Here is an 18,718-nt window from a genome sequence, read left to right as displayed (position 1 = left end):
GCAGAACATATATTTTTTTTGTATTGATATAACTCCTGAATAACGTGTTGGGCCGTGCCACAGGTTGGGGTACGTCTGCGGACATTTAAATTTCCCACCAATCACCACCTTGCTCACTAGATTTGCAAATTAAATCTATGGTTTCGTCAATTTAAAACACCCTTCGCCGCGACCAAACACCCCAAAAATAAATGGCCTCATAAAATTGGAGTTCGATCTTTATTTGAAAATGTAAATTTGACATTAAACCATTAAAAGGGAGCCGTAGCGAGTAATTAGTAACCGGGACCTGCATTTGAACGGACCAATCAGCGTCCGCCTTCTCCATGTTATAATTTCCAGCCAGGCGGCGGAGGGCGACACCAGACAAAGACATCACACCGCGTCGACCAGGTTTGGCACCTTTCTCCTCCGCTTTTCTCCTCTTTAACGCCTCTTTGCTGTGGCTCTTGTGCCCGTAAAGCCTCTTAGAGGGGTGTAAGCAGCGGCGGCCGGCGCTCTACTGGTTGGGAATGGCGATAGAGGGAGATGTTTTTCCACGCGATTGCCATGTGGTGGCAATGGCGACCGGCCAGGGGGGGAATGTTTTATGTCTTGGGGTGTTGTGTGTTGTGTGGTGGGAGGTGGGGTGGGGCTGCCTGCAGGTGGTGTGTGGCGCGGGTGGTGGTGGTGTGGAGGGGGGCGCTCTTGTGCGCGGTATTTTATTGACTTGTGGGGGGCGCCCCCCCCCCTTATGTGGGTGTCCTGTGTGGTGTGGGGGGCTCTCTTCCCCCTTCTGTGGGTGTCCTGTGTGGTGTGGGGGGCTCTCTTCCCCCTTCTGTGGGTGTCCTGTGTGGTGTGGGGGGCTCTCTTTCCCCCTTCTGTGGGTGTCCTGTGTGGTGTGGGGGGCTCTCTTCCCCCTTCTGTGGGTGTCCTGTGTGGTGTGGGGGGCTCTCTTCCCCCTTCTGTGGGTGTCCTGTGTGGTGTGGGGGGCTCTCTTTCCCCCTTCTGTGGGTGTCCTGTGTGGTGTGGGGGGCTCTCTTCCCCCTTCTGTGGGGGGCTCTTCCCCCTTCTGTGGGGGGCTCTTCCCCCCCCTTCTGTGGGTGTCCTGTGTGGTGTGGGGGGCTCTTCCCCCCCCCCTTTTTGTGGATGTCCTTTTTGGTGGGGGGCTCTTGTCGCTCTCTGCAGGTGTCCTGTGTGGTGGGTGGGCTCTTCCCCCCTCAATGGGTGTCCTGTGTGGTGGGGGGGGGCTCTTCCCCCCTTTCTGCGTGTGTCCTGTGTGGTGGAGCAACCATTTAGTTGTAATTCTAAAATTCATAATTTTTTATGGCAAAAAACGTTATTTAAAGTCCGCTATTTGGAACAACTTCCAGGTAGCACGGGCTATGGTGAGCCCGTAAAAAAAAAAATTCACAGCCACAACATCCTCTCGTATGACCAAAACTGAACCATGGAACTAAAAAAAATCCGACATTTGTGCGTGTCGGAAATGTGAACACAGTCAAAGAAATCTCTAGCATTTATCGATGCCCATTTCTAGTAGGTAAATTTGTTCTTAATCAGTTTTGGCTGCATTTTATCGTTCCTACAATTTCCTGCTTTTAAAATAGTCGAACGTTTTTTTGTAGCAAGTTTCTGATCTCGGTAAATCTGTCTTGCCCAACAGATAAGCTATTTATTCATTATTCCCCAAAGTTCATGCAATTATTAGAGTATAGAATAAGCATAGTTCCACTTTAGTCATTTACAATATCTTTTTTTATTTTTATTTTTTACTGCAGTGTAGTGGTTTCCGACTTATTTGTTAATGGATTTTTATTCCATTTTTCTTTATGGTCTCTCTCCTGTGCCCAGTACAGCAATGCCCTCTTCTTGTAGGGTCGGTGTTCCAGCTCCAATGGTACAAATGGTTGGTCACAATTCCTTGTGCCCGATCATATCCCTTTAATCAGTTATCCTGTGTTTGTAACTTTTCCATGTGGTATAGTCTTACCAGGCTGCTGCTTTCTACTGGTAATTTCCTTCTGAAGGTTTGGGTGAAGTTTTCTCTAGTTTTGGTATGTGCTTTTTGAATGATTATAGTTTTAAAGCTTATTATAAATGACTTCCCTCGGACTTTTCCAGTAAAATTCAAAAAAACTTGTTAAACAATTTTTTTTAAGTTTTTATCTTTTGCTAATTTCTCATAATTAAAAGCATGGCATTTAATATGTAATACAACGTGGTTAATCTCGGAGGCAGATAATATAGGTAAAGATTTGAAAGTTTTTGAAGTGGAAAAAACTGTATAAAGAAACTGTGATATCCAGTTTAGAGTGTTGTTATCTGAGTATCTGTGGCTGGGATGAAGTTGCATAAATTCTTGGCTTCATTTTTTTTTTTAGTTCATATATTATGCACCCCATACCCATCTTGTGCGTGGTAGTGGAATGGGTTACAGAGGCACATAATGGGCTCAGGGACTGAACTCCACAATTCATTTAGCTAAGCAAGTTACTATCTTGATGAGCTAGTTACAAAATTCAATATAAGTCGTCACATCAACAATGGGTTCGAGATCGACACCACAAGTACTGTTTCTAAATTATGCAACTGACATATGTGGAGAGCTAGTGTCACAGTTGATATGTTTGTCCTGCACCCCCCCCCCCCCATCCAGTGGGCAGCGGTGGATAGGTTACAATCACTCGGTTACTACCTACAGTTAGCAAACTGGGAATATTTTATTAATTTGAATGGTAACCTGTGGTTTAAGATCTTTACCTCCATTTTAGAGTAAACAGCAAGTGACATGGTATAAGGTGGGAGTTTGCATGAGGAAGTTAGAGCTCGTTTAGAAAATAGTTACTTTTTTTCTGGTAAGAAATTTGGCCTTGTCAAATGTTCCGGTAACTAAAATGGGTAACATTAATAATCTCTTGTGATTCAGATAACCAGTCTCCGTGGTGTGGTGGTAAGACACTCGCCTGGCGTTCCGCGAGCGCTTTGTCATGGGTTCGTATCCTGGCCGGGGAGGATTTACTGGGCGCAAATCCTTAACTGTAGCCTCTTTAACTCGACAGTAAAATGTGTACTTGGTTGTAACAACAATTCTTCGCGGCGGGGATCGTATTCCAGGGTTTCTGCCCGAAACGCTATGTGTACTAGTGGCTGTACAAGAATGTAACAACTCTTGTATATATCTCAAAATAAAAATATAAAATGCCATTAGTGTGATTGTGAACCTGAGGTGGTTGAACTTGACTAGTTCCATCGTACACTTGGTACTAATCACACGAGGATGGTGAGAAAGATTAAGCTTCAAGGTGGCATATTACGAGATTTGGAAATGTTTTTGCTAGTTATATATAAGAAGGGCTGCAACTGTTCTACATTTCAGTATTGCACCCTGAATGGAAAGGGAGTTTTTTTTTTTTTTTTTTTTTCCTCTTCTCCTCTCTCCCCTCAATGGATTTTACATTTTCAATCTACTTCTACCACAAGATTCAAATGACATAATTTGACACTCATATCATATTAGCATATAATAAAGAATTTTTATTAAAAGGATTATCCAAAATGTTTAGTTTTACTAATGCAAGTAGTCAAAGTTCTCTAAAAATGCATGCCAATATTTCATGTTTGCAAATATTTATATATTTATAAAATCAATAAATGAACTTGGTAATAAAGTGCTCTATAAATGTTGATGTAAATTTCATGTAAATTGAAAAAAAAAAAAAAATTACTTGCCCATAAATAAGATCAAAGATTCTGCCGCCTATGGATGAAATTGACTTCAACTATTTTCCTCCAAAATTTGTATCCTTACAGATAGGCTTGCGTTCTGTAAGGTGTTTCATGTTAGTCGGCTGATAAAAAAATATTAGTTTTTTCATAAAACTGAATATTAAAATACTTTATTATATGCTATTGTGATACACGATATAAATTGACACTTTTTTGATAATTTTTGACAATTTTGGAAAAAAAATTTGCAAATTCAATTTTTTTTCTCCCTTCCTATTTGTTATGATGCCGAGACTTGAACCAAATCAAATGTTGTATACACATTAGTGTTATATCAAATGTTATATACAATTAGTCGGTTCAATTGAAATCGAACCAGTTTTCATTTCACATTTTTCCATAATATACCTCCTTTAGATGGAGAGGTTTTTAAAATAGTACTAGTACATATATTGAATTCGTTTCTCTTCCCACAACTAGTCTAAGCATCTTTGGTGCCACAATGAAAATCTGGTGCTACAATATTTTTATTTTATTTTTTTTCTCTAATCATTTACTTTTGAAAGACAAATTACCTAATTAAATTTTTAGTACACAGTTAAGAATGCCATGTTAATATCTTTAAATTTTCTTGCAGGTTCCCAAGTAAATATTGAGCTAGAAACAAAGCTCGACTAGAAAGCATTGGTGTCGTAAGTGTTGCCAGGTGGCGCTCGCTGTCCAAGTTAAACTGTCACTTGTAAATCGCTAGCCTGGAGTCCTCCAGCAGAATGCCAGCACCGGCTGTTGCCCGTGATAGCAGCCCTGGCCCTAGCCGCATGAAAAGCTTTAAAAATGCGGGCAAAGATATGGAGGTAAGTGTGTGTGTGTGTGGGGAAAGTTTTGGGGATGGGCGACTAATTTATGTTTTCAAGAGTTTTAGAAAATTGATATTGTAATTTGCTGTAAAGTTTTGGTAATATTAGCTTAATAATGCATGTAGTAACATTGAATTTTTAAAACCAATCCACAGGAGATGCGCCGTCGGCGACAAGAGACCAGCATCGAGTTACGGAAGGCTAAAAAGGATGACCAGTTGCTGAAGAGAAGAAATGTCTCTCTTGATGATCCAACCTCTCCTCTCCAGGAACAGAATACCACGGTAATAATTATTAGGCACAGGCTGAGGGGATATCTTGCTTTATCAATTAGTGCTAAATTATAATTGACATGGTAAAGTTTTTTCATTATTTCTAGTACTAAATTTTTGTAAGATTGTAAGGTTGAGTGCACAAGTGTTTTTCTGGCTTGTGCTTAGTTTGTCATGCTGCAAGGTTGTCTGAAGGTCTGCATATTGGTGATAAAAGGTGCTGATTTAACCAAAGTGCAGCTTTATAATGTTTTACTGAGTTACCATTACTTCGAAAGTATTTTTGGTTGCGGTTCTCCCAGTCCTGGCCACTTGTGTGAACATGTCTGTGTTGGGCAGAAAATTGAATTTTGAGTGTGCCTAGTTTCATATTTTCCTGGTACACTATATCTTCAAAAAATGAAGTTGCTTGTTAATATAATTTTCCTGATGTAGGGAGACTTTGGTTAGATTTCAATGGCAGGGAAATATAGGTCTGTCAGTAATGTTTTGTATGACATTTGAAAATTTCTTTTCAAATGGTAACTGTATTGTATTTTCAAGTGGTAACTGTATTACCACTTTCCACATACCTTATTTTGTCTAGGGTGGTGCCTCCACACCTTGGTGGAAACCTTAGGATTGTCAAATTTGTTTACTAGAAATTGTAATCCAAAAAATAGTTGGCATTCTCTTTTTTTTTTTTTTTTTTTTTTTTTTTTTTTTTTTTAGCAACTTATTAGACATTAAGAGTTTTATGATCTGACATTTGACTTTTCTTTTGTAGGGTCCTGTGATGAGTCTTGAGGAAATTATCAATGGCATTATTAGTACAGATAGCAGTAGACAAGTAATCGCTACACAGGCGGCAAGAAAGATGCTCTCTCGAGAACGCAACCCTCCCATAGATGCTATTATAGAAGCTGGCATGGTTAATCCTCTTGTACAATTCCTGGAAAGAGCAGACAAGTAAGTACTTTAAGGACCCGATGGTTGTGTTGTCGTGCTTAAATGATGAGTAACCTTGCACATGCGCGTCATCTGAAGGTATATAATTCTGTTGCTCCCCTGTCCTTGCATGTTCTATGCTGGATGTGGTGGTGCACAGGCTTGCCAATTCTGATTATAATGTGCATCTGATAAATATATTTCTGATTATTTGTTTGAATTTTGTATGGTGGTGATAATGATTTGATTTGTTGCAGCCCTGCTCTGCAGTTTGAAGCAGCCTGGGCGCTGACTAACATTGCTTCTGGCACATCACAACAAACTCAGGCTGTCGCAGGTAGGAATACTTGTTAGTTTTGTCATCCTTTATCTTTCCCAGTAGTTCTGAAATTTAAAGATTTATTAAGACTGCAGATTTATTAAGACTTGCAGAGAGCAAGCGTCTTCAATGAATCAAACAAAAAAATACATAACTTAGGACTACTTTTAATATATATATTACTATCATGCTCAGCCAATTTGGTTGAATGGTGGGGGGGGGGGTCTTGCAAATTTTAATTGGTGTTAATGTTATTGATGGGCTAGTATTTGTTATATTTGAGTCAAAGATCTACACTAGAAATTTGACTAATGGATAAAGCTGTGTAGATGGTTTTGTGAGGTACAGTAAAGGTTTTGCCATGCTAATTAGGCCCCACTATCTTGGCCTGATGTCCATCTGCTCTGGCCTCTGTCTCGTTCTCGGTTTCGTGTCCTGTATTTTTCCTTTCGTTGTTTTCACCCTAACTTGTCCTGGTCGGTGAACACCCAGCTGTATCTTCCCCCATACCTCTTACCTTCTCTTCTGTACAGTATATACTTGACTTGACTTTGGAAGGCATCCTTCACTGGTATTTGTCAATGTTGAACCTTCCCATGCCTACAGTTGTCACATTTACCTGCACTTTGCAGAGAATTCCTTTAAATTCCTCCTAGCCTCTCTGTCTTGTGGGGGGCCTCCCTGATTATTATAATGTTCATTTTTTGTTGTAGCTCCAACGGCTACAACAATTTCACTAGTTCTTTTATCTTGCACAAGATTAGACTAAAAGGGGTTCACAACGGCTTTGTTGGCGCTCCAGTAAACGGATCACATTTACACAAATCTTGGCCACCATTCCTAAGTGGGAAGGTCTCTGTATTGAGCAACCTGGGGCACGCACGTCCGCAGCTCAGTGTTAATACGAGAGTGCCGCAGACTTTGACGTCATGGGGCTAATGGTGTGGGCAAGCGTGCGGTGACGCCTAAATGTGTACTAGTTTGTTTTCTCGCCTTAATTCTTGTGCTACGTCATTCGTTATGGTATCATTGTGTTTGCAATTAAATTCCCTGCAGATGTATATGCATATAATGTCCAAAAGCCTGGTGAGACTCCCCACAGCAAGCCTAAAATTACCCGTGAACGAGCACCAATTTGCACACCACAACCTAATGCGTATACTCGTTCAGTTTGATGGCATCAATTTTCATGTTACATCGCTCATTTTGGTATCAAATTGTTTGCAATATAAAGGCGTGCATTTTAAAACTAGTCCCATAATAATAGCACAATAAAATGAATTTTAACATTTTAAAATTTAGATCCAAAAACGCATTTATAATCTTGAAAGTGTTCTGACATAAAGTTTCGTGTTAAATCTTTCATTTTGGTATCAAATTGTGCGCATTCTAAAGGTGCTCATTTTGAAACTATCCAGAGGTCGATGGGATAAAAAAATGAATTTTATACAAATATTTTTGTAGTGGACACAGTCCTGTCCACAGCTAGGACTCGAGAGAGAGAGAGAGAGAGAGAGAGAGAGAGAAAAAAAAATGGATGTGATCGGTGTCCAAAGTGAGCGATAATGTTAACATTATTGGAGGGAAAAGTCTGCATTATTTTTGTGCACTGTGCTGTTAATAGCTGTGCCTCCAAGGAGCAAATTTTACTGAACTACAAAATTTCCTGTTTGGGTCAGTGATATAAAAATTGTACATTTAATGTATTATTGCCTTGTTTTGCAATAATTTATAATTTTTCCAAGCTTTTTTATTTTGGCTTCCTTAAACAAAGCAAATCTTGGTAAGAGTAGTGTAGACTAATTATAAGGCACTGAGGAGCCCCTATATAAGTGTACAAGTTAGAGGAGAAGTAGACAGTTTGAAAAACGACATTGCTGCTCTTATTAGGCTTTTTAATAAACCAGAAAAACTAATCTTGGTACTAAGGCGCTGCGGGTGGAGTCCTCTCGTCGTTGTCTAGTAATATCTGGCAGAGAACTATTTGGATTGGGTAGTTATGCTCGGGGGAAGTAATAGTTTGAGATGGCTTGCTTTATATAAAATGTGTCTTGTATATATGGCTTGTAATGTTTGTGCTGTTCAGTATTCTACTAACTTCACTTGGCCATAAGCGATATGACCCCTTCAATATACTTGTGGATAATATTTCCTTGTAATTTTACTTCTATATATTTTGCTGTAGTCATACACGAAAAGGTGTAAATGTGGTAATGTGTGTAATCTTCAAACTGCACGGTGGGAAGTGAAGAAACAAGGTTCAGTCGTGGACCATTATCACAACTTTATAGTCTTTCAGGGTTGACTGAAACTGTCATTTCTTCTATTTCTGATGGGTAGTTTAGATATCCATAGTATGTAAAAGTCTATGTATACTGAACCAATGAGTACGTAATATTTCATAGGTTTAATATTTACAATATAAATGTGCCTCAATGCATTAACCCTTACACTGCTCAGGGGTCCTTGGGACATTTACACCCCTGTGTGCAAGAAAAAAAAATAAAAAAAAATTTAATCTTCTAAACATGTTAATTTGTCCCCCCTGAACACGGAAAAAATAAAACAAAAATAGGTGACATATTTTGGGCACAATTGACCGAGGAAGTCTGGCAAAAAGTGGGCGTTGACAGCGGTCGTCAGACCCGGTCAGCGTCACCCGTGCGACAGATGGGAGTTGCCACAAAGATATCATTACCTAATTGTTTCAATGTCTCCGATTTATTTTTTCTTAGTTTTTTTGCAGTAATATTATTCAATAGTGTGTGTTGTAATATATTTATATAATAAAAGTGGTGAATAATTGCTATACTCAAAAGTATGATGTGCATATTAGTGATTCAATTATGTTTATAAAACGATAAACAAATAGTTTTGCTGCTATTACTCTATACACAGGTTATATATAAGTATCTGCATGTTTTGGTCACAATAACGAACCACTAAGTTGGTATTGAGAATCGAAAAGCAACGAAGAGTTACCGCCACACACCAGCCAGCCACTCGCTGCCACTCCCTCAACACACGCACTAAACTTTCTCCCCCAACAATACCATTTGTGGTGTTATTACACTATATACAGACGTTATATATAAGTATGTATATATTTTGTTCACCGCAACTGTACAGCTAAGCTGATATAGTTAGTTCAGGCACTAAGAGTCGTCGCTATACACAGATGGCGGCTGGCGGCTCCCTCACTCTTTCAAGGTCACACGCACTAAACTTTCTCCCCCAACAATACCTTTTGCAGTGTTATTACCCTATATACACATTATATATAAATATCTACATGTTTTATGCACCGTAACTGTACACCTAAGCTTGTAGTGCGCCCAAAGAGCATAGTGGCCACCCTCTAAACAGCTAGACAAATCGTGCAGACGACGTCACCTCCGTCACCCATATGGCTCCTCCCAGCATAATCCTTTTGCTGTTATTACACTAATACACACATTATATAATGTAATACACATTAAATGTAAGTATCTACATTTGTGTTCATCATAGAGAACCACTGACCTGGTATGGTGAATGCAAACAATAACAGCTAGCCACACAGTCAGTAAACGATGCTGTCTCCCTCCATCTCTCAGCATCACTCCTCCCACAGCGCTAATTATTACAACAATCCTGCTATTATCACAACCCTAGTTATTTATCAGTCATTGGTCATCTGTAATATTGTCATCGCTAAATAATAAAAATTATATATTTATTGACATTTTTCGGCGATGCTGTGGTCACAAGCTGAACATCAATGCTGTCCGCTCATGCTGCGTGCGCCGGCCTTGGTTGCTCCAACAGTACTGTGCCTCTCACACCTGAGAATATTGCCCACGATTTTTTTTTTAAATGGCATCTGTTTACAAGAGCCCTGAGGAAGCTACTGTGAACCCCGTGTAGCCGTGGGCCATTTGAATCAGGCCTGGCACCCTATGGCGTATATATACGCCATGCGCACCATGGGACATGTTACTCGGGGCGTATATATACGCCATGCGCAGTTTAAGGGTTAAAACTAGGACCAAATTGATTAATAAATCATTGTATAAAATAAAGTAAGCAGTAGAAGAAAAGGCTAGTGTTCATGGAGAATGTACATATCCATTACTGTATTCTGAGGCTATTGGTCCCTAAATTTGCACTTTTGTATAAATTGTATTGTAAAAATATATTTTCAGCTTCGGGTGCAGTAATCTCATTTGTGAAGCTGCTAAGATCGCCACATACTAATGTAGCTGAGCAAGCAGTATGGGCACTTGGAAATATTGCTGGTGATGGACCTGAACTAAGAGACTTCGTTATCAAAGCTGGAATTGTGAAACCTCTTCTTGAACTCATAAAGCCAGAAACAGAGGTAATTGACACATTTTTTGGTAAATTAGGAAAGACTATGAGAATTTGTCACTCTTAAATACTGTGGTATGTAGTTGTAATATTGAATGGCAAACAAAAAATTAAATCTTAGTATTCTCTATTCTTAACTGAAATGAGATCTGGGCTTGAAGAGCAATTTAAAACTTTTTGTACATTTTGGTAGACCTCGGTTTCACTGGTAAGTTGTAGCTGATCAGATACATGTTTGTGAACTGAAAATGGAACTTTACCTTGTGGTTACCTTGCGATGATTTCTGGGCTCAACGTCCCCCCGTGGCCCGTTCGTCGACCAGACCTCCTGGTTTGTTGGATGCAGCTGCTCGCAGTCTGAAGTATGAATCACAGCCTGGTCGATCAGGTGTCATTTGGTGTTTATAAAGTTCTCTTGAACACTTGAGGGGTTGGCCATTTGTGCCCCTTGTGTAGTGGAAAGGTGTTGGAACAGTCTCTGGCCTCTAATGTTGGAGTTCTGAGTACCTATTGTCCCTCTGCTCTTCAACGGGGGTATTCTGCACATCCTGCCATGCCTTCTGGTCTTGTGGGGTGTTGCTGAAAACAGTTGTACAGATTCCTCAGTATTTCAACCATTTCTTTGTCATCTGTGGAAGGTCCATCTCCCTTCTGCAGGGGCCCAATACCAGATGTAGTCTTTACTTTGAATATTTTCAAAATATAGGAGAAATATTTGATTTCTTTCACCGATGGCCTTTTGTGGTGTCGTTGATTTTTTTATTCTTGTTTTTAGTTTGATCGTTTCTATTACTCTACCTAGCCGCCTTTGTTATGAGATATGGTGTGACTCGAGGTGCTCCGGGATTTGTTTTACTTATGAAGGGAATGCCAAACCCTTTCCAATCTGCATTTCTTTGTCAATTTCTTAGGGGTATGCAGTTTGAACTAATTTTTTTCCAGGCACTGGTTCAGGTTTGCATTTTCCAGTTCTTCCCAGCTTATTTCTGTGAGGTCTTCTGTTTATTTGCTCACAATTCTGTTCATTAAAATTTAATTTGGTGAATTCCCCTTCTCTGGGGTTTGGGACTGGTTTTGCAGGTCTATTGAGGTTCTGACAAGCATGGAGGGAATAAAGTTGTGATCTGAATAACCAGTATTTGTAATCATAATTTGTTCCTGATCATTTCGTTATTATTAGTGAAAATGGGGTTCGGCATTTTTTTTTTTATTAAAGGCAAATCTGTTGCACATCCATAGTAGGTTATTTGTTTGTGACATCATTTAGGCTACTTCCTGGTATTGTTTCAGATATTATTGTTAGCTAGGTTCTTCCATTTCAGGTGCCGTAGGTTGTCGTACCCAAGCAAGATGTTTTGGGACTGGATTTGAGCTTTCACACTGTCATTAGTTGATCTTTAAACTGCTGAGGATTTGCCGCAGGTGACATATAAACAAGGACAATAACTACATTTAGGATCTTGTTGACCAGACCGCACACTAGGTGAAGGGACGACGACGTTTCGGTCCGTCCTGGACCATTCTCAGGTCGATAGTTTCTCAAGCCGATCGATCGACTTGCGAATGGTCCAGGATGGACCAAAACGTCGTCGTCCCTTCACCTACTAGTGTGGTCTGGTCAACATACTTCAGCCACGTTATTGTGACTCCTCGTCTGCATTTAGGATCTTGTTTATCAGTACTTCCACTATATAGTTTGTAGTGTTCAGCAGCTCAGTGCAGATAAGTCTTTGAGGTACAGGCTCACCCCCACCCTGTACCCTCTGGTCACATCTGAATGGATTGCTCTTCAAAAAGTTCATATTTCACAATCACAGTAGTCCTTTGTGTGGGTGTGTTAGGGCTGTAAACACTGCATTTGCCTTGTGTAGGAGGCCAGCTATAAAATGAACTTTGTTAGATTTGTTATACCCTGGATGTTGACAAATAAATTGTTTGTGGAAGTGCTGGATGCTTTTCTTTGTGTTAATATTTGAGGCTGTGGTAGGGAAGCCACTGTCTCCTCCTCCCCAACCCTCATTTGACCTAGTTGATAGTGTGGATATTTTCTAGCTATTCTTCTCTTCCTCTTCCTAAAAAAAATTATCTTAGTGGTGGTCTGTTATTCGTCTAGTGTATCTCGTATGAAAAGCTGGACTTTGCAAGAACTCCTTAAATAAGACTTTCAACAAAGTTCTGGGTGGAAAGATACACAGCTTTTGGTACATTTACCCGTACTAAGGGGGTTTTTGCACTTTCTATGGTACTTGTATTTTCCAAATTTAACTTCTCAATATCCTGTGTTTACAGATACCTCATTTATAATATTGACAGGTTTTGTCCTTTTTCTTTGCTCAACCCTGGCACTGAGACTGCACCCAGCTTGGGTGCCAAGTCTGATTCTACCTGGGTTTCATGGACAATTTGTAAACATTTGAAATTTCTATGCACTTCATTTAGAAGTGATTCCCTGTTCTCTTCAGGTGTATTATAAAGATTTGTGATCCTCTTCAAGAAAGTAATATTCTTTTTGCCTAATCAGTACAGTGGTCTGAGACCCGTTTTCCTTGCGTTATGTCATGTTAGCAAATTTACTGTGTGACTGCAGAGTTGGCAATGAAAGCGCTAATGGTAATCTTTCCTGTAGCATTCTGTGCACATTTTTACTGAATATTTGTGGTGGTGGTAGTGAAGGCAGTGGACTGGTAGGTGGTGGTCGGTGGATGGACAAGACCAGCCGGTAAGGTGGCTGTATGGACCAGCAGTGTTGTTGCCTCGTGTCACACGCTTAACTTTTTGTTCATGTGTTTGCATACATTGCTTGCATATTATTTTTTATTATCTTAGTTTAGGTGTCTTATTTTTGTGTCTGGGTACATTTCACTTGTTTAAAAAAAAATTCCTAGTAAGCACATGGTAACTCGAGATGGTCCTACGCTAAAGATGGGTCTCGTTTACACAACGGATTTGTGTAATTTCTCTTAAGATAACGTACATAAATGTTCTAAAATTGTTTACATAGTGAGCTAAGCACTATGGCCCACTATTTCCCGATGTTTCAACAGAGGGATGTGATTTTAAAAAAGTTTGTAACTTATTTCTAAAGGTTCCTAGCACCACAGAGGAGGCAGGCAGTTGTATTGGTTGTCTACACTCTAATTTCACTTGATGTTTCTTTGAAACGTAAAATTTGGATGGCAATCAATATGGTGTACTGTATTGTTTAATGTATAGACTTTTTATGAGATCAGACTTCATTTAGTTCCTGTATCTCCGAAATATTTCTTGATATAATGTACAGTATATTGTTTTTTTGCGCGAGTTAGACTCGCGTCCCCACCACCACAGTGTCCACACACACACACACACACACACACACACACACACACACACACACACACACAGTATAACTTGATATGAGAGGATTGTAAAGTGTAATAATCGTTTAAAATAGTTTGGTATATAATTTTTGATGGAACAGTACTTGTACAGATGGTACTTCTCTACTATTGAGTAGAAAAGAAGCAAGTTGTTAAATTTGTCACTAAAGATGGTCATTGTTTCACTTGTACAGCTAAAAAAGGCATAATGCAGTGCACAAGTGCTCAGCCATCCCATGTTAGAGATGTGCATATAACATTTAAAGATCATAAAAATGTATAGGTTTTGGCTTGTACATCTCATTCACATCTCATATTCAAATTGAAATTTTTAAATTTTTGTCCACAGCATTCATTCTTACGAAATGTAACTTGGACGCTTAGTAACCTGTGCCGAAACAAGAATCCTTCGCCACCTTTTGAAGTTGTAAAGCAGTGTTTACCTGCCTTGAGTCACCTAATTTGTCATCCCGATAAAGAAGTCCAAGGTAAGTTTAGCCTCCACTTGAAGTATAATGGAATAACATGTGTACCATTATAGATTATTGGTTAACAAGACATTGTATTGAACCTTATTTTCTTGGTAGTGAGATGCATGATGGGCATTGTGACCAGTCGGTGTGTAAAATGATAATAGTACACCAAATATAGTACAGTACACCATAATACATCATAATAGTACACCAAAAGTTTAATTTAGTTCGTTTATGCATCCCATACCCATCCAGTGAGTGGTAGTAAAGGTCAGTGGCTATTAATCGTTTAATTTAACAGGGGGATAAATCTGTTACTTTATCAAAGTTCAACACTGCATATTATTTTAAAACTTGTCCTGAAAGTGTAAATGCTGAAATTGATCAAACCTGTTAGAATTGGAAGAAAGAATTTTTGCTTGAATCATTGTATAAATAGTTTAAAGCTTATGGCGTATTTCTGGCTATTTCAGCTGATGCGTGTTGGGCTTTGTCTTACTTAACCGATGGAACAAATGAGAAAATCCAAGAGGTTGTTGATGCTGGAGTTGTACCACGCCTTGTGGAGCTGCTGAACTGTGATGACCTTCCAGTTGTAACCCCTGCATTAAGAGCAATTGGAAATATTGTTACTGGCAATGATACTCAAGTGAGTGGCTTAAATCTCTTCCTTCCACCCAAATCCTGACCATCCAATTAGTCTTGATAAATTTTGTTTAGCAATTTGTGTAAACAAGAGTTAACACCATATAAGCATGAAATGTGCAGAGATTCTAAAGTAAGAGTTTTCTGGACATTTTCCACTGAAATTAAAGATCGGTGGGAGAACGGGGCACAGAAATTTTTCTTTGGTTGGCCAGTTTTAATTAGAACTTGTATAATTTTTGACCTTGTATGAACTTGAACTTTTGAACTTGTATAATTTTTGACCTTGACCTTTGAACTTGTATTTTAATTAGAACTTGTGCATTAGGCTAATTGTCTTGTATGATTACAATATTGATGTTCACATCCTGAGTTGTTTGATGAATATATTTACATATGAAAGTTTACAAAGGAAATGTCAATTTCTCAAGTTTTGCAAAATTTTCAAATTGTGCTTGTTTTCAGACTGATGTTGTAATAAATGCTGGAACATTGCCAGTGTTCCCCAAATTGTTGAGACATCACCGCAACAACATTGTAAAGGAAGCTGCATGGACAATTTCCAATATTACAGCTGGTAATGTGGAGCAGATACAGGCAGTTATAGATAGTGGACTTGTTGCCCCTATTTGCCAAGTCTTGGATAAGGTGAGGATGACAGTTTGTAAATATGGTAGAGGGTTGTAACTGCAAATATTGCATAGTGTAGATGTATGCAATGCATTGTGGAAAATGTACTAATCCTTTTATCATGATTCTTTTTAGTTTTTATTCATAACCTTCAAAATGCTATACATAAATTCACTTAACCCCTGCACTGCACACCACAAATATGGCTGTTTTAACCAATTTATAATTTAAAACTTGGGCATAAGAGGCACTCGTTTACTTCCTCGCTTGTCCACCCAGAATAAACCCCATGCTTTCTAAGTCCTTGGTAACTAAACAAAGAGCATGTATGCCACATCCCCCATCCAGCATTGTGAATGCACAGTGGTCATTGAACTTTTAACACCAGCAAATGCGTGATTAACATGTAGATATTTACGGGTAAACTGTGCTGTGTGCACACAAGATTAAGGTTTGTAATTACTCTGTTAGTTACAGGATGAGCTGTGCTCGTTGTGTCCAACCTTCCCATCACTCATATAACGCTCGGAATCTGACAGCTTTGGCCTCCCATTTTCTCGCTCAAGTTGTTCCAACCGTCTGCTATTCTGCAAAAGAACTTTCCAATTATTTTTTCACACCTTTATTTCCTTAGCTTGAACCTGTGAGCTCTTGTTATTGAAGTTACCAATTTCATGAATTCCTCTCAATATGGCAGATTCCTGTTATTTTGCAGGTGTGATCATTTTACTTTCCTTCTGTTGTCTAGCTTTGGCATATTTAATGCCTCTAGCCACTCTTCATAACTGTTTTTCAGTTTTGGAAACCATTTTGTAGCACGCCTTTGCACCTTTGCCAGTTTATTTACATCTTGAGATAAGGACGCCATACAACTGTTGCATGTTCCAATTTTGGTTGCACAAAAAGTCGGCATTAGTGTTTCACCTTCAGTGTAATTAAAAGCTATTCTGAAGTTGGAAAGTGCGGCATATGCTCCTCTTACAATGTGTGTTCCTTTGGTGACAGTCTACGATCCATAACCAATGATTTTTTTGTTAGTGCTATAGTTCCTTTTCACAGAATTTAGGTTGTATAGTCTATTCTCGAAGTGGGCCCCCCTCTCCCCCTCCCCAAAAAGTTGATATTTGTGCAGTGCAGAAGTTAAGAATGCCTTCTTATATATCTCAATTTCTACATTAATTCGTATATTATTTTGAACTGGCCATTGCCAAAAAAATTGTACATCTGCTCTTAACTGATATCCATGCCAGAAACTGGTTAATATAAATTAAATTTAAATTAAACGGGTTAATTTTTGGTAATTGGTTTTATACAGTGAATAGAAATGTATAATGGACAGTGCTTGCAGCAAATTTATTTCCTCTTGGGTTGTAGTTTTTCTCTAATGCAGCAATAGGAAAGTTAATTACTAGATGATTAATATACTGATGTTCACATTCTGAGGATACGGAAGAAACATTAACTTATGAATTTGGCGAATTAATGATTTTTCCCTTTTAAGACGTAAGAATATATATAGTAAGAGTTGCCTTTGTTATTCAGGGAGACTTCAAAGCTCAGAAGGAAGCTGCCTGGGCCGTTACAAACTTTACATCTGGAGGGTCAATGGAACAAATCATTGAGCTGGTAAGCCAAGGTGTCCTTCATCCATTCTGCAACCTTCTCACCGCCAAGGATGCCAAGACGGTTATGGTGGTGTTGGATGGCATCTCAAACATCCTCCAAGTAAGTACTTTCTCGGTGCTACAAGTTTTATTCCACTTATTACAAGGAAAGTGTGTTAGATCTTTGTTGAAGGCTAGGAGTCGGTCGGCCGAGCGGACGGCACACTGGGCTTGTGATCCTGTTGTCCCGGGTTCGATCTCGGGCACCGGCGAGAAACGATGGACAGTTTTTCACCCTATGCCCCTGTAACCTAGCAGTAAAATAGGTACCTGGGTGTTAGTCAGCTGTCAAGGGGAACAGGTGGTTAAAAATGGGTATAGATTGTCTTAGTTTAAACATTTGTATTACTTTTAGAGGAAAGATTTACCTGGAGAGGGTTTAGAGGTTCATACTGCTGAGCCTAGCCTGCAGCCAGTAGGATTTAATTTAAAAATATTCATTGACTATTTTAGAAGCGCAATAATGGAAATGAGCTAGAGCTATTTGATGTAATTTAGATAAAATAATTGGTTAAATGTGTGTGTGTTTCAGACTGCAGAGAAACTAAATGAAGTAGATCGTGTTGGCCAGATGATAGAGGAGTGTGGTGGACTTGACAAAATTGAAGAACTTCAGAACCATGAAAACGAGACGGTCTACAAAAAGGCTTTAAGTATTATTGAGACTTACTTTGCCGAGGAAGAAACTAATGGTGTCAGCAGCACATCAAATGGACAAACTTACGACTTTACGTCGGCCACAAACATGCCCGATGGAGGTTTCTCATTCTAAGTTGATTTTTTTTGTAGATTAAATGCATTTATTACCTTGTTGCCTATTCAGGTTGCTGTTAAAATGCAGGCCCAAGATGTGATTCTCTTCTAGTGTTCATTGATAAAATATTTTAACACCCTAATCATTTGGTTTATTTTCTCTGAACATAAATTGCCAAGCTGTTTCATATATTTTTGTTCCTATATAAAATTGTATGGCAATGCTTGGTTACCAAGGAAATTCTCAAAAAGCATAAATTTGCTTCATGGAAAATGGCATTTTGAATTTAGGAATATTTTTGTATTGCATGTAAGTCTATCATATTTGTTTTAAATGTATTTTAGAGAGTTATTCCTAAACACTTGTCTGTAAGAGTCTGCTGGGACCAATTTGGCACGGACACGATCCTTGGTTGTCCAGTGCAATGAACTCTTCCTTTTCCTGTCAAACATATTATTTTCATACCTATATCTTTAATAAATCTTTTTGAAAGAAATGTAGTGTTTTCACTTGACATGATTTTAGGCCCGTTTTGATTGTCGGTGAGCCCCACACACACTTCACTGATGTTTATATTGTCGGATAATTTTTCCTCTATGCAGATGGGCATTTGTTTTAAAATTCTGGTAAAACAATGTAGTTTAAGGGGGCATAATGCAGAAATATGTAATAAATTAAAACTGGTTAGATTTCAAACTTTGACTAGTTGTATATGAATAGTGCTTCAACTGCTCCGAGTCAATACATAGTAGCATGAATA

At 38.9% G+C, this 18,718-nt stretch overlaps 1 protein-coding gene across 1 annotated transcript; it reads left to right on the top strand.

The window, feature by feature from the left end:
• The first annotated feature begins 239 nt into the window (after positions 1–239).
• Pen (karyopherin subunit alpha) lies at positions 240–18,454 on the top strand. Its single transcript, XM_045728416.2, has 11 exons — positions 240–393; positions 4,346–4,562; positions 4,721–4,849; positions 5,604–5,785; positions 6,022–6,101; positions 10,268–10,443; positions 14,142–14,280; positions 14,739–14,914; positions 15,376–15,558; positions 17,083–17,265; positions 17,737–18,454. Exons 2-11 carry the CDS (start codon positions 4,479–4,481, stop codon positions 17,974–17,976), a joined length of 1,572 nt encoding a protein of 523 aa, XP_045584372.1. The 5' UTR covers positions 240–393; positions 4,346–4,478; the 3' UTR covers positions 17,977–18,454.
• The last annotated feature ends 264 nt before the right edge of the window (positions 18,455–18,718 follow it).

Source organism: Procambarus clarkii, chromosome 85 (assembly GCF_040958095.1).
Source record: "Procambarus clarkii isolate CNS0578487 chromosome 85, FALCON_Pclarkii_2.0, whole genome shotgun sequence".
Classification (NCBI taxonomy): domain Eukaryota; kingdom Metazoa; phylum Arthropoda; class Malacostraca; order Decapoda; family Cambaridae; genus Procambarus; species Procambarus clarkii.
Note: the sequence above shows the minus strand (reverse complement) of the source record. Positions and strands in the feature narration are given on the sequence as shown.

Bases quoted from the DNA above. Each gene is read 5' to 3' on its own strand.
- Pen (XM_045728416.2), top strand. From the start codon at position 4,479: ATGCCAGCACCGGCTGTTGCCCGTGATAGCAGCCCTGGCCCTAGCCGC. The intron at 4,850-5,603 runs GTAATAATTATT...TTTCTTTTGTAG, and splicing joins TCCAGGAACAGAATACCACG to GGTCCTGTGATGAGTCTTGA. The intron at 14,915-15,375 runs GTGAGTGGCTTA...GCTTGTTTTCAG, and splicing joins TTACTGGCAATGATACTCAA to ACTGATGTTGTAATAAATGC.